At 51.8% G+C, this 15,155-nt stretch overlaps 1 protein-coding gene across 2 annotated transcripts in view; it reads right to left on the reverse strand.

Moving 5' to 3' along the window:
* Nucleotides 1-9,164, reverse strand: part of Doc2b (double C2 domain beta) — a 28,565-nt gene extending 19,401 nt beyond the window's left edge. The window contains exon 1 of one of the 2 annotated variants that reach the window (XM_057775137.1): nt 8,557-9,164. In XM_057775137.1, coding sequence (XP_057631120.1) covers nt 8,557-8,929 — 373 coding nt within the window. In that variant the 5' untranslated portion in view covers nt 8,930-9,164. The remainder of the gene's footprint in view (nt 1-8,556) is intronic. The other variant, XM_057775136.1, reaches the window with a different exon arrangement.
* Between the last annotated feature and the right edge of the window lie 5,991 nt (nt 9,165-15,155).

Genomic DNA, 15,155 nt, shown 5'->3' on the forward strand with positions numbered 1-15,155 from the left:
CCCTTTGAGTTTGAGATCTACAAAGTGAGCTCCAGGTTAGTCAGAGCAACTCTTTTTTTCAAGACAGGTTTCACTGTAGTTTTAGAGCCTGTCCTGGAACTAGCTTTTGTAGACCAGGCTGGCCTCGAACTCACAGAGATCTGCCTGCCTCTGCCTTCCAAGTGCTGGGATTAAAGGTGTGTGCCACCATCACCTGGCATAGAGCTACTCTTTCAAAAATAAACATATAAATAAATGAATAAACAAATAAAGTTTATTTGGAAGAACCATAAGGCAAATATGTCCATCACAGTCCTTAGAATATGTGAACATGGGAGGATGGAGAGACAGCTCAACAGTTAAGGGCACTGTCTGCTCTCCGAGGTCCCAGGTTCTGTTGCCAGGACCCACATAGTGGCTCCCAATCATCTGTAACTCCAGTTCCAGGGGACCTGACTCTCTCTTCCAGTTCGGTGAGCACCAGGCATTACACTGCTACATAGACATACATGTAGACATAATAACGATATAAATAAAATAAATAATAAGCAAATAAATAATTTAAAAAAGAATGTGTGAACATGAATCTGTGGAGAAGCTGGTTTTCTGGCATGCTCACATGGGGCACAGGTGAAAACCCCTGGCATAAACCCCAACTCGACCGTCTCTGCCCCAACGGACACCAGTTGTCTCCAGCATCTGTTTTCAGGATACTGCACAAACTAAAAGGTAAAATGTCTAAATGGCTGGAATTAGTTAAAACAAGCAAAATACGGTTACAGCAAGGCTTCATGGAACCACACGGGGACGGCAGTAAAGCCCTTTTAAACTACACAGATGACTTCCGCATGGAGAGTAAGGAAGTGGATAGACCCACAGTGCTGAGGACCACGGGCAGCTGACTTAGGGTGGAGGCACAGGTTCAAATTGACCATTGCTAGGCCAATCCACAGGTCTCAGAAATAAAGCAGAGATGCAGACAGGAATGTGGTTCAGGGGCAATCACTGGCCTAGCCTGCGCTGGGCCGTCGGCTCCATCTACAGCACTGCAAAATGAAACAAACACTTCAAGTTCTACCAAAGACGGTAAGAGTCTGCATGTGGTAGCAGCGGTAGGCCAGTCACTACCTAGATTCTAAGCTAGATTTTGGGCTGGGAAATCTAGCTTAGGAGCAAAGGCCCTGGGTTCAGTTCCCAGCAAGAAAAGTTATCAATAAAGAATGTTACTGTATCCAGCTCAATGGCTGTTGCTGTGACAACAGAGCAGCTACAATATGCCAACTTTGTTATCTATCTCTCCCAGTGAAACACTAAGCCCTCAGACTGATAACATCCTGTCGCTGTTAGATGAGGAGGTTCAGGGATTCTGGGCGGATCACCTAAGTCCCACGCATGGTAACCTGATCACAACCAGGTAGGTGGCTCAGAAAGGGGCTCTCACCCATTTTGTGCAGTCTGTCCTGTTCCATGGTGGTGCTATTTTGAACTAGACGGCTTGGGTGCCCTTGCCTCAGTTTCCCCCACACAAGTAATGACACACAGTGGTATGAGAAGGCAGAGGATAGGCTCCAAGGCACCTATCCACTGCAGGACCTGACCAGCCTGAGTGGCTGACTGTTGATTGAGCCCCAGGTGACAAGTGACACTATTGTAGCTCCCCTGGTCTCCTGGTCCTGAGAGATCCTACGTGGGCAGTGACAAGCCAGCTGGGTCCCCATGCTGCTGCCCCCAAGTCTCTCAAGAGCATCAATAAGTTCCAAGGGCCAGGCAGAGGATGCAGCAATAATTGGGCTCAGCTGCCACCTTAGGAACAGCCACTTGCTACAGCTGTGGCCTGCCATGTCCTGAGGGTTCCCAGCAAGAGAGCCAGCAGGGTCTGAGTGAGGGAAACCTTTGAAGTCTCCAGACTACACATGCTTAGATATTTCCCAATCCCTGATTTGCTGGACAGGTCACAACATTGTCTGGTGAGCCAAGAGAGCTTCAAAAGGGACTCTGGGCCCAGTGTAAACTGGGCCATCAGGGGAGGCTTCTTGGAGGAACTGATGCCTCACCCGAGAGAGGAGAAAACAACAGATAGCAGTTGGCCAGTGGTATGAATGACTTGGAGGGGACATCATAACCACAGGCATCTGGCAGGTGGGGGCTGATGGCTGAAGTGAGGCCAAGATGAAGGAAGGGGTTGACTGGGACTCTGTCCTCATCAGGATCCTGCACTGGATCCTAAGTAAACACACATCAGGACAGTGTCCGCCTTTAGTCACAAGGGCAGGCCACATCATGACAGCCTTTGTGTCTGGAGGGAGGTGGGTCCATCCAGGGCTCTTCTCTTCGTTCTGAGAGACATGTGGAACTGTGTCAGGTGCCCTGCATCCCAACGAGGTGATGCTCTTGTCTCTTTCTAGTGCAGTTGTGAGTGTGGAGGATGACATCTGCTGGTGTACTCTGCAGGTTCAAATCCCAGCTCGGCATGTCCTTGCTGAGTGACTTCAGACAGTTTCCTCATCTGCAGCCTGGAGAGAACTGTAACTACCTCCTGGCACGTGAGGCTTGTCATGTGGTTACAGGAGCAGCAGACACTTCTAGAGCTCTGAGCTTGCCCCTCTAAGTACTTTTTGGAAGGGACTGCCCTAAACTGGATCACCTTCTCCCTGCCTTTGGGAACATGGTATAGAAACCATCACTTAAGCTTTTCTGCATAAGCAGAGCCATTGCTATGACTAACAATGATTCTGCTATGGGTCACAGTCACAGTGAGGCAGAGGGATGTGAAGTGATTACCCCACCGGGGGTCCTAGGTGGTACCTCACTTTCCTGCCTCCTCCCTTTGCTCCTGCTTCTGATAGCACAAACAGCTCTTTTCTTTTGTAAACCAGGTAATAATAGTTAGAACTATGTTCAGACTAAGAGTCCCTAGATCTGGAATGAGCTGCAAGTATCTTCTCCTAGTGGAAAATGCATGCATTAGTGAAATGCATGCCCTTTACTGCTGCATCCTCATCCTCAGGGGAGCAAGTGAGGATGCTGTGGGTGAGAATGCTACAGAGGATACCATAACTGAGGATGCTGAAGGTAAGGATGCTGTGGAAAAGATGTTGTGAGTGAAGGTACTGTGGGTGAAGATGTTGAGAGTGAGGAAGCTGCTGGTGAGTATCTTGAGGGTATAGATGCTGCAGGAGAGGATACTGTGGATGAAGATGCTATGGGTGAGGATGCTGAGGGTGAGGATACTGTAAATGAAGATGTTGCAGGAGAAGATGCTGAGGGTGAGGATGCTGAAGATGAGGATGCTGTGGATGAAGATGCTGTAGGGGAGGGGAAGATGCTGAGGGTGAGGATGCAGCAGATGAGGATGCTGTGGATGAAGATGCTATAGGAGAAGATGCTGCGAGTGAGGATGCTGTGGATGAAGATGCTATAGGAGAAGATGCTGTAGGTGAGGATACTGTGGATGAAGATGCTGCAGGAGAAGATGCTAAGGGTGAGGATGCTGAGGGTAAGGATACTGTAGATGAAGATGCTGTAGGGGAGGGGAAGATGCTGAGGGTAAGGATACTGCAGATGAGTATCCCGAGGGTAAGGATAGGATAGGGACTCAACCATTGCCTTTACTGCAGCCACCCCGCTGGGTTTCTGCAACATCATTCTGCAGATCTGATGGCTTCACATGACAGTCAGTTTGCATGATGTCCAGTTTAGGATACCTGTTCCCTGATGACTTCACCCTGAGGACACTGCCTCAGGCACCTTGGGATCAGCAAGCAGCAGGTCAGTGTTTATGGTGGAGCCACTCAAACGGCTTTGCTGTCCGGTCCCTTCCCAGCAGGAAGGATTTGGTGTGATACCACATGTTACAAGCACATACTCTGGGGTGTTTGCCTGTGTCCCAACCCCAGAGGACGAGTCCAGGAACGTGCCTCTTGGGACACTAACATCTGATACCACCACCAGAGAAGAACAGTGTGCCTGGTGTGTGGCTAGGAAAGGACTGATGAATGTCTGGTGCCACTGAAGTTCTAGAAGAAATTCTACCTTGTCATCAGAACATTGGTCGCCATTTCGAGAGACTGCATGTGTGAAGGAGCAGTCTTAGGGAACACATACCCCCAAGTTCACCCTTTCCATTTATAGAAATGAGGTTCAGAGAGGGGAGGTGGCCAAGTGAGGGTGGCCCCGCAAAGCTGGGGATTCTGTCTTAAAAAGCCTAGTGGCTTCCTGAAAGTTTTCCTTCACCATCCTGAAGATGCAGCATGTTTAGGAAGGGAAGGGGCTGGGGGCGTGGCTCAGCAGTAGAGCCCTGACCTCACATGCACAGGCCCTGGGTTCTTGCCTCAGCAACAGGGCAGGGGAGGCAGGGATAGGATAGGGACTCACTGCTAATCTGAAGGGCCTGGGCAGGGTGGCAGTGGTGGTGGTGGAGGGAATGGCAGGGCTCAAAGGACAAGAGAGAGTGCCTTTCTGTGAGCCCCAGGATCCTGAGGGCCCTGCCCTCAGCGCTACTCAGATCACGTGCTTTGATGAAAGTTTACATCTTTGGAAAAATAATGAAGGTTGGTCACTAATGGGCCTCTGAGAGTTGTCACCGGCTTGCTGATAATTATAGCGCTTTAATGGGGCTAATTCAGAGAGAATCAAGCTCAGGCCCCTGTTGCTTCCTCCAAGGCTGAGTGTTCCCCAGCAGGGCCTATGCACACAGGCAGCTAGCTGGCCATGACCTTGGTCTGTACTTGAACTCACTTGACCCATTCACCCCTGGGAATCAGAAATCAGTCCTTTTTGTTTTGTATTTGGAAGAAAAATGTCAACCTCTAAAACGGTTTCTCTGGAGTTGAGGGGATGGCTCAGTGGGCAAGGGTACTTGCTTTGCAAGCCTGATGACCCAAGTGCAATCCCTGGGATACACAGAAAAGTGGAAGACCCAACTCCACAAAGTTGTCCTCTGACCTCTGCATGTGTGTGCTGTAGCACAGTGCACCCCTTCACATCACACATACACAATTATAAATACAATAAAATGCTTTTTTTAATTGGCATGAAATCATAGAAAATTGCCAAGCCTGATTCGAAAGCACTTCATAGGCTGGGGAACTGAGGTAGTGCACTTGGTAGGCACTGTGGGGAGGGTGCAGAGGAATCAGCATGCACCTCCCCTTCACAGCGCCTAGAGACAGATTCAGACCGTAGGCTTCTCCTCTGACCTTCCCTTCAGGCTGTTCAAAATTTTATCACATCCAGGACAAGATTTGACCTCCTTGATTCCTCATTTAAGCCTTTCACTTTGACCTCATCCTTCTTCCCTTTGTATTTCTGACACCTTGGTTCCTGTTGCCCCCAATACCTCCTTCCACTTTGCTGCCCTTCTTCCCCTTCCCCCCCAGTTTCAGAGTGGAGGCCTCTGTGGATGTTTGCCTCCCTATCTCTTGCTGAGTTTCTGTGAGCATCCTAAGACCAGAGACTGTGTGCAATCCAGCCTGTGCTCGGCTCTCTGTGACCCCTGTACCACGCCTGACATATGGTTGGCACTGCACTGTTGAATGTGATATATGACAGAGGTCTGGCCAGAACATGACCGAGGCTCACACAAGTTCTGGGTGAAGGAAGAGGCCATATAAACCAGTGACTGGAATCCGCCCATGCCCAGGAGAACCTTTCAGGCAGACCCAACAACGGTTCTCCACTTCACCCTTGCTCCAGACCTCTGTGGACACCCGTCCTGACCTAGCTGAGTGAGTCATTTGGGAACACAGACATGTGATGCAATTCTAGCCAATGAGACAAAAGGACAGGTCTCCTGGGAACTTCTAGGAGAGATTTTTCTGGATCCTAGACCTGAGAGTAGAAAACGTTTTTTTTTTTTTTTCTTTTGTTTCGGTTTTAAATCAAATCTAGAACCTTGTGATATGTGATGCCTGGACTCACAGCAGCCACCTTGGTCATGAGGGTCCTGCTCAGTTGATGGAGAGTGAGAGCATCACTGTGACCATGTTTCACAGCTGATGTTCCTCACCCATATACCCTTGGGAATAGGAAATCTGCCCCGATTTTCAGCCCAAGAGGGAAAGAGCTGGCTGAGCAGGACTGACAGAAGCCTCATCACCAGGGATGCTGGAAGGCTGCTCCAGTGTACCATGGTGTCTGCAGCAGGACCTTTGCTTCCCTGCTGGGCCGAGCTCCTCTGAATTGATTTCATGGTGCTTGCAACCCAAAGCCTCTTAGTCAACGCAGCTTTGGGGTCCAGGTTCCTCTGTAGATGGGGAGCAGGTAGTTTGGGACATGCGGAGCAGAAGCCTAGGGTGATGCTGCATCTTCTTCACTGGCCTAAGCTCAGCAGGGAATGAAGGGTGTGTGTGTGTGTGTTTATGTGTGAGTTCAGTGTGTGCATGTGTGTGTGTGTTGTGTGTGTTTATATTCATGTGACCATGCTTGCACACTTTGAGGTGACGAGCAAAGGAGGGGTTTAAAGAGGAGAACAGGGCCCAGCAAAGAGGCTGTTTTTATCCTCTGCTTGGACAACAGAGCAACCGCCCTCATTTCTTTTCGTCTGAACAGATAATCCAATAATTAGAGCAGCAAATAGCATAACCCTGGCTAAAGCCATAATGAACCATCTGGCTTGAATCACTTAGGCTTATTCTAAGGGATCTGGTTGTCAGAGCTCAGAGGGTGCACAGCTTGGGTACCAGGTACAGGGTGGTCTTGTTCTGTGCTTCCTCACCCATGAGAGCCAAAGTCCTCACACTCTCAGCCCGATGAGATACAAGCCTCCTGGCTCAGCCTTGCATCCACTTCCTCAGCAATGCGACCTCCAGGCCTCTTCTCCACACTTTGTTAGTGTGTCACAGTGATCTGGGTGTGGCCAGCCCCCAGGTTCAGCTGAGAAAGCTGTATCTAGGGCCCAGCTCATGTGAGCCTGTCCCCAGCTAGGACACCTGTGGCTGAGCCCAGAGCCTCAGCATGGTTCCCTCTGTGCCATCCCCAGCCACTGGAACAGTATTGTGCAAACACTGTGGAGCCGACTAACAGGAGATGGGGCTTCTGGTCTGTTTTAGTCTTTGTGGTGGGGTTTCAGGAGAGTCAAAAGGACTAGGTTTCTCCCTTCTAGGCCATATGTCATCCTCTGGGCCTCTACGGCACCTGGAGTGTGGCCTACAGTTCAAGCACAAGCTGCATCCACCTGCTCACTCCCCGGGCTGCAGGCAGAAGGCTGGAAATGGGAACCACTTCCTGTCCTCTCTTCCCAGGATGGCTCTGGGTCCCCCAGGAGGGTGACTGCGGTCCTAGTTAGAGCCTCCCCAGAGGCCTGTCAGCCTGGATCCTTGCACAGAGTGCCAGGAACTGGGCAAGGGAGTAAATCCAGGGCACAGCTCTGTAGACTTTAATAAATTCTGCCCACCCAGTTTTCCGCAGTCTGCAGGACAGCAGAGGGTGAGGCCTGCTCCCCAGCCTCTGTGCTTGGGGGTAGGGCCTTGGTGAGAGGGTCCAGGCCTAGAATACATGGTGTTCTCAGGCGGGGCTTGATCCACCTCTGTTGATGGGCTCCCTGAAGCGAAATGCGGAGTCTGTTCCCAGAACAGCACCGTGAACTCCCATCTTCAGTTCAGAGGCACAAGTTATGCCGGGGGGGAAAAGCCAGGCCCTTCCCTAGAGGCCCCAGGGAACACCCAGGTCAGGCACAAACCACCACCGTCGCACCAAGGAGGGGCTGCTTTTGCCACGGGGAAGCTGGTGTGAGAGCCCCATACCCCACAATCCCATGGCGACCGTAACTAGGTTTTGAGGCTGGTCTAAGTGAACCAGCTTGGAGTCACAGTTGGGCAGGGGCTCTTCCATGAAGCGACCCCCACTTCCACCCCCCCACCCCCCCAGTAAATCCACTGGACTCCAACTACAACCTATTCCCTCCTTGGCTTCCCGGATGGTCCCCGGTGGGCCGGCCAGGCACCCCCAAGGACCACACAAGACGCCAGAAGTGCTCCTGGCCTGGCTTGGGAGACCCTGGTGTCCGCTGTCTCCCTGGGGCTGAGTCCCAGACCCAGGCTGGGGACCCTCCTGCCTAGGGAAGCCGGCGTAACAGGTGGGCGGAGGTCCGCGGCCAAGCGTTGCGGTGGGGTCTGCGGACGCGGGAGGAGGAACCGCCAAGGTTTTTCCAAAGGACAAGCGGCTCGCGGTCCTGCTTCTCGGCCCGCGCACCAGCAAAGCCGTGGCGCTGCGGGCCGCTGGGCCCGCCCTAGCCGCCACAGGGTCCCCAGCTCGCCGGGCAGCCACTCCGGGCGGCCCGCAGAGGGCTCTGGGGCCGGGAGCTACCGCGCGGCCCGCAGCAACTGGTGTCTTCCCGGGGCGCAGCTCCGCCCTTCCCGGGAACAAAAGCCGCCGCCCGCGCTGAAGCTCCCGGCGCACGGGCCGGGAAGGGGTGCGGGGCGCGCTCAAGGGAACGGAGGCCCGGAAACGGGGCGCCCTCAGAGGACGCCCCCAAACTTCCCTGCTCTTGCGTGCGGGTGTGCCGGGCGGCAGCGGCGCATGCCCTATGGGGACCCGGGCGCGGGGAGGGGGCCAGCAGCGGGCGACCGGGAAACTTACTGCAGTCGTCCGACTCATAGCCGTCGGCGTCCGGCTCATCCTCGGGGGGCTTGGCAGGCGGCCTCGCGGGGCTGGGGCTGGGGCCGGGGCTCGGGCTGGAACCGTAGGCTCCAAAGAGCTGGTCCACATCCTCGTCGTCGTCGCGGCCGCCGTCGGAGGGGCTGCGGGGGCCGGCGCTGGCTGCGGACGGGCGCGCGGGGGCGTCCGGGGGCGCGGTGGCGCGGGGCGCGGCGGTGGGGGGCAGGCCCCGCGGGAAGCGGGGGAAGTAGTCGGAGATCTGTTTGATGGGCCGAATGGGCCCCGGGCACACGTCGATGGCCATATGCTCCTGGATGCTGATGGTCGCCTTCTCCCCGCGCCGCCGGAGGGTCATGCAGGCAGCGCCGCGGCGCGCGGCCCGGCCCGGCCCGGTATGACCCCGGCCCGGGGGCAACTCAGCGGGTCCCGCGGGGCTCGGCGAGGGCTGCGGGCATTGCCGGCGTGGCCCCCGGACGGCCCTGACGCGGTTGCTGCCTGCTTGGCGGCGGCTGGTGCGAGTGAGTGTGGGGCCGGCAGCAGGGGGCGGGCCCAGCCCGCGTCACCCGGCAGCAACCAAGCGGTGAGTGTGCGGGCTGCGCGCGCGGGCGGGCGGGCTGGCGGGCGCGGAGAGAGCGAGGGAGCGAGCGAGCGAGCCAGGAGAGCAACCACTCACTCGCGCTCACACGGCGCGCACACACACGCGCGGGAGACGCGCAAGGCCACTCGGAGCCTTCCCTCACTTACACTCGCAGGCCGGGACCCGCGTGCCACTCATTCTCCCATGAGGAGCTGCAGCCACTCTTGCGGGACATGCGCAGGTGTGTGGAGCACTGCAAACACACACGAACGTGCGTAGAGACAATCAGTGGAAACGGTCACCCATTGGGGCTACAGGCTACAGGCACATGCAGTGGTGGCAGATGCTATGGCACGGCGCATCTCCCCAGCAGGCATATACATCCAAGAAACACATGTTCTCAAAGATGCCCAGGACACGGACTCCCGTGCTGTACTCAACTAGCAGAACTCTAGCCATAGAAGCCATTTGGGGATGTGGCCGTGAACTCCTCAAAATCCCCCTCCTGTGCAGAGGCAGGTGGACAGGCCACAGGGCTACCCTCTCGGGAAAACAGGAACAGGCTGTTTACATTCTGGCATGACATGTGCACCCTAGGCTGTCCCAGGTCACTTCTGGGACAGTCGGTCTGCTCACTTCCTCTCAGGTCACAAGCAAACGGGAGTTTCTGTGACCTGGACCGGGCTCTTCTTCATTCAGTCCCTGAATGGTTTGAAAGACCCACCAGGACAGACTGGGTGAGGACTTAGCCCAGGGCATGGTCAGGATTGGGAGAGGAAGAGACCTCCGGACGGGAGTGATGCCTGAGTCTGGGAGTAAATCCCGGACCTGTGCCTCCCCTGGCCAGGCAACTAAACAAACCCCTGCCTGCCTTCTGGGTAGAGTTGTGCTGGGAACGGGCTGCTGCTTGCACAGGTGCATCTCCAGTAAGCCCTGGTCTGGCGTGGATGGAATCCTGTTTCCTCTGCTCTTCGCTGACAGAGGGAGAGGCTTATCATTTTTGTCCGTGTCTACCCTATTGCCGACGTTCACGACCTATTGGGGGGGGGTTTCCGAACGACTCTTCCAACGGGGGGGGTCACCTGAGACCATTAGAAAATATATTTATATTATGATTCATAACAGTAACAAAATTACAATTATGAAGTAGCAATGTAAATAATTTCATGGTTGTGAGGTTACCACAACATGAGGCACTGTATTAAAGGGTCACAACGTTAGGAAGGTTGAGGACCACTGCTCTATTGAATCTGAATGAGGGTGTCAACCATGAGACCTGGGTAAGGTGAGGACTGGAGAGAGGAAAGGAGAGAGCCTCCCCTATTGTTCTTAGTTACATCATTTGAGCCCCTGAATCTCAGTCTCCTCATCTGTGGAATGGGACTAATTCCAGTTTCCCAGCATTGTGGTGGATCTCCACGTTAGTTTAACACTGAAGATGACAGGCCTGAGGAGCTTCACAAGGCCGCCTTTTCCTCCCTCTTAGAGACTAGACTCATTGGTAAGAAATGGTGGAGAATTCCTCCCCCTCTTTTCACTTTTCTTTTTTTTTTTTTGTGGCATTGTGACTTGAACCTAGGGTCTCCCACACACTAGGCACACTCTACCACTTAGCCACACCCCCAGCCCTCAGTAGTTTTTATTTTGAGAATGGGTTTCCATAAGTTTCCAGTAGGAAACTTTCTGTCTGGGGTTGGTTTTGAATTTGTACCTAGTCTTCTTTGAAGTTCTTACTTTGAGACAAGGTCTCCCTGAGCGGCTTGTGCTGGCCTTGGGCTCACCTTCTGATCCTCCTCTTCAGCTCTGGAGTACTGGACAACAGCCTATTCCTCCGGGCCTGGCTTTTGTGCGTGGGTGGCCACCTGTCTTTGGAACATGTCCTGCTCTGCCACATGCCCCAGTCACCATTTCACTGATCCTTTTACTGTCCCCTCATGGAGCCAGAGGTTCTTGTTCCCATTTTGCAGCTAAGGAAACAGAGAACAGCCCTGGGGGACTGCTGGTTGCCGAGAGCTGCAATTAAGAGAGCTGCAATTAAGACCTAACGGAGGGCTGGGTATGGTGGCAAAGACCTTTAATTCAACACTCAGGAAACAAAGGCAGGATTGCCATACGCTTGAGGGCAGCCTTGTCTACGCAGTGAGCTCTAGACCAGTCAGGGCAGCACAGCAAGATCCCTTCTCAAACAGTACAACTTGTGTTCGTTTGTTTCCATCCCCCCCCCCCCCCAGCTTTCTCACCCCTACAGAGCTGGAATGGCTAAGAGTGGACCTGGCTGCACAGGTAAAACCTTGCACTCCAGGATCCCCACGAGGCTTCTTGAGTGGGGGTAGCCAGATGGAGTGGAGGTGGGGTGGAAGGGCTGAGCTTCAGGGATTACAGGGCAGTGAACTGGCCTGGTGGCGGGTGCTGGGAGTGCCTACTCAGCCTTCTGGAGATTCTAAGGAGGGACGGAGGTACCTGGTCTCGGCAGGGCGGTCCTTCTACGATGACTAAAGGGGTGGCTTTTACTCCTTATGCACGCGAATTGTGACTTTCCCTATGCCAGGGGTGGCAAGAGGTGCCTGTAGCATGAAGTGGGTATCAGAATACAGCAGCAGAGCAGCCTCCACATTCTTGCAGGAGGAACAAGAAAAGGTGAGCGTCATCTTGGAGACAGGGAAAGTGAGGCTTCAGGTGGGCAAGGGGCAAGCAGGTGGGACTGGGCACAGGAGCCTGGGTATATCGACTCCTGACCCTGTGTTCTTTTTAAGCCAAAGTCTGACCCGTGGGCTCATGGGGAGGCTGGGACAGAGGAGGGACTGACCAGTTCCTCCTGGCTTCTTGACCATTTGAGGAAGGGCTTTCTGGAAGAGCTGCTCACAGTTCTTTGCCCCATGGGAGCTAGGATTAAAGGGATTCTGGACAGAGGATGCCTAACACACTATCTGGCTGGTAGGAGGCACTCTTGCCGTGTCTTCTGGGTGTAAATGTCATCCTATGCCACGTGCCTGCCTCAGTTTCTCTATTGGGTGAATGCAGTCAGCTGCTTCGTCTGTTGCCAGGACCAGATGAGGATACAGACAGGAAACCTGTTGAGAAATGAATGTTCTTGCCAGTGCTGAGTACCAGCTGGCAGGGGGCGGGGTTCTCCAAGCAGCTGGATATATCCAAGCCTAATCAGTCATGTTGCTGGGGTGGGCAGCTCCACAGCGGAACTCCCCCCTCCCCTGCAAGGTTCAGTGAGTGCAGTCTGCTTCCCCCCCAGACTCTCTCCAAGGTCCTCTACAAATAAAATGGACTCCACGAGGGATGTCTGGGCTGTCTGTCCCACTGTGATGGATGTCTATGAATAATGCAGATTCCAGGGCTCCACCTCACACCCGCTGACCCAGAAGAGGTGTGTGCAATGCCAGATGTGTCTCAACAAACACCTCTAGATGATTTTTATGCACAACCAAGGCCGCAAATTGCTAGGTTAGGAGGTGTTAATGGTTTGATACTGTGATGCTCAAGTCGCTGGTGCCCCGCCCACAGTTCACACATGTCACACACGCCATCAACAGCATCTCTTGGTATTTAGTACTGTGATGCTCAAGCCACAGGCCCCCCACAGTTCACACATGTCACACATGCCATCGACAGCACCTCTCGGTATTTAGCAGGCGCCCCCCCACGGCTCACACATGGCACAGCTCACGCGTGTCACAGTTCACGCGTGTCACAGTTCGCACATGTCACACATGCCATCGACAGCACCTCTCAGTGTTTAGCCATTCTCCTCTGAGGAAGTAAGTGCTCGACAGGAGTTATGGGTGTGGTATCTGGGGAGGGGAGCATTTCTAGAAAGATTTGGCCAAATCAGAGAGGGGAGCTTGATTTGGCCTCCTTCTTGGTCCAGAATGGACAGTGAAAACCTTTCCCTTTTGAAGGTGACATACATTTCTTCTTATTTTTGAGACAGGGTTCCTGTAGCTCAGGGATAGCCTGGAGCTCAGTATGTAGTTGAGGCTGGCCTTGGACTTCTGATCCTTCTGCCTCTGCCTCTCTAGTGCTGGGATTATAGGTGACATGCCATTTGTTTTTGTTTTTCGAGAAAAGGTTTCTCTGTAGCCTTGGCTGCCCTGGAACTTGCTCTGTAGACCAGGCTAGCTTTGAACTCATAGAGATCCTTCTGCCTCTGCCTCCTAACTGTTGGGATAAAAGGCGTGCGCCACCATCACCCAGTCAGGCGACCTGCATTTTTGAGGAAATGGCCTCTACTTAGTTGGCTGGATGTCCTTGATTGGTGTCCTGGAGTACAATTAATAAAAACTCAGGGTCAGAAATTGGGGTTCAACTTGAAGATCCAAAAGGCAAAACAGCCAGCCACTGTCTCTTACCTCGATCTCAGTCTGAATGATGATCCTGCCTCTAGGAATCTCAGAATGAGACTGTCTCCCTCCCCCCTCCCCCATTTTAAATTCCTCTCTAGGGCTGGAATCAAAGACATGCACCATCTGATTTCTATGGCAACTAGGGCAGCCACAGGGATTAAAGGTGCATGTCAGTTTGGCTACTGGGATTAAAGGTGTGTGTTACCATAACCTGGTCTGTAAGGCTGACCAGGGGGACTCTTTTACTCTCAGATCTTCAGGCGGTCTTTATTCATTAAAATACATTTAAAATGCCACTACATTTCTCCTTTTTGTCTAAAAAAAGAGAAGGCTATAGCTAATATAAGAAAAACTATATTCAATAAGTACAATAACTATATACAATATATACAGGCAATAAACACATCAACAATGTCTAGTCCATTTGCATTTGACAAATTCAGAGAAAATACTTCATATCTATTCTCTCTTGGTGAGTCCAAAATCTTATACCTAACTTACTTTCTATCACAACTTGCTTTGATAAACTATAAATCTTCAACTCCCTCAGAGATCCAAGAAGGAAATAATATTAACTGAGTAAGCAGGAAGTGCAAGCAAGTGACTTCCAAAAATGTGTGTAATGACAGAAACAGCTGGCTGCCTGGATAGTCACCCAAAGTTCCTTTGCAGTGTTGGGGCATCCATCTTCTGCCTACAAGCCTAGCATACTCAACAGACTTTTCTGTGAAACAGGATATTTTGTGTCCTGCTTGTTTAATTAGGTCAGCATAATGTCAGCAGTTGAGGCAGGGGCATTTTCTTGCCCAGTGGCTTACTTTTGCCACAAAGAAAGTAAACTCCATGTGGAGTTTCTTTGATGCCCATCATCTTCTCTGAGGTAGATTGGTGCTGCCAGGAGCAGACATGTCTTATTGTCATAAAAAAGAAGAACCTAGGTTATTAACACATCTTAAATGGCATATTCTGTAGATCTCTGAAGTGTTTGAAGACAACCTATCTATCTAAATTATATCTTTGTTTGACCTTGAAAACATACCTAATGTGACTATAAGTTTGATTATACTAGGTGATTAACTACTAACCTATATTTGTTTATTATGCTAAACAGTTGGTAATAATTTTCAAGGACTAGAAATTTCCATTATATTGTTAAATGAGCTGATTAAAAATGTATGTACAGTATGTTTTAACAAAATTAATCTCAAATTTGTAACAATATATAAAATTTGTATACAATATACAAAAGTAAAACCAATGTAAAACTTTTAAAACTAATACTTGCTTTTAAAAAGTAGATTATTTTATTATATCTATATCCTCCCTTTTTCTTTTCAGAGTAGATTCTATCTTATATCATATCTTCCATCTTATCATATTTATATCCCTTTTTTTCTTTTCCTTTTTCTTCTTTCTTTCTTTCTTTCTTTCTTTCTTTCTTTCTTTCTTTCTTTCTTTCTGTCTGCCTTCCTTCCTTCCTTCCTTTCTTGCTTCCTTCCTTGCTTCCTCCCTCCCTCCCTCCCTCCCTCCCTCCCTCCCTCCCTCCCTTCCTTCCTTCCTTCCTTCCTTCCTGGAACTCGCTCTGTAGACCAGGCTACCTTGAATTCAGAGAGATCTGCCTGCTTCTGCCTCCCAAGTGCTGTGATTAA

The sequence above is a fragment of the Chionomys nivalis genome, chromosome 7 (genome assembly GCF_950005125.1).
Source record: "Chionomys nivalis chromosome 7, mChiNiv1.1, whole genome shotgun sequence".
Lineage (NCBI taxonomy): Eukaryota > Metazoa > Chordata > Mammalia > Rodentia > Cricetidae > Chionomys > Chionomys nivalis.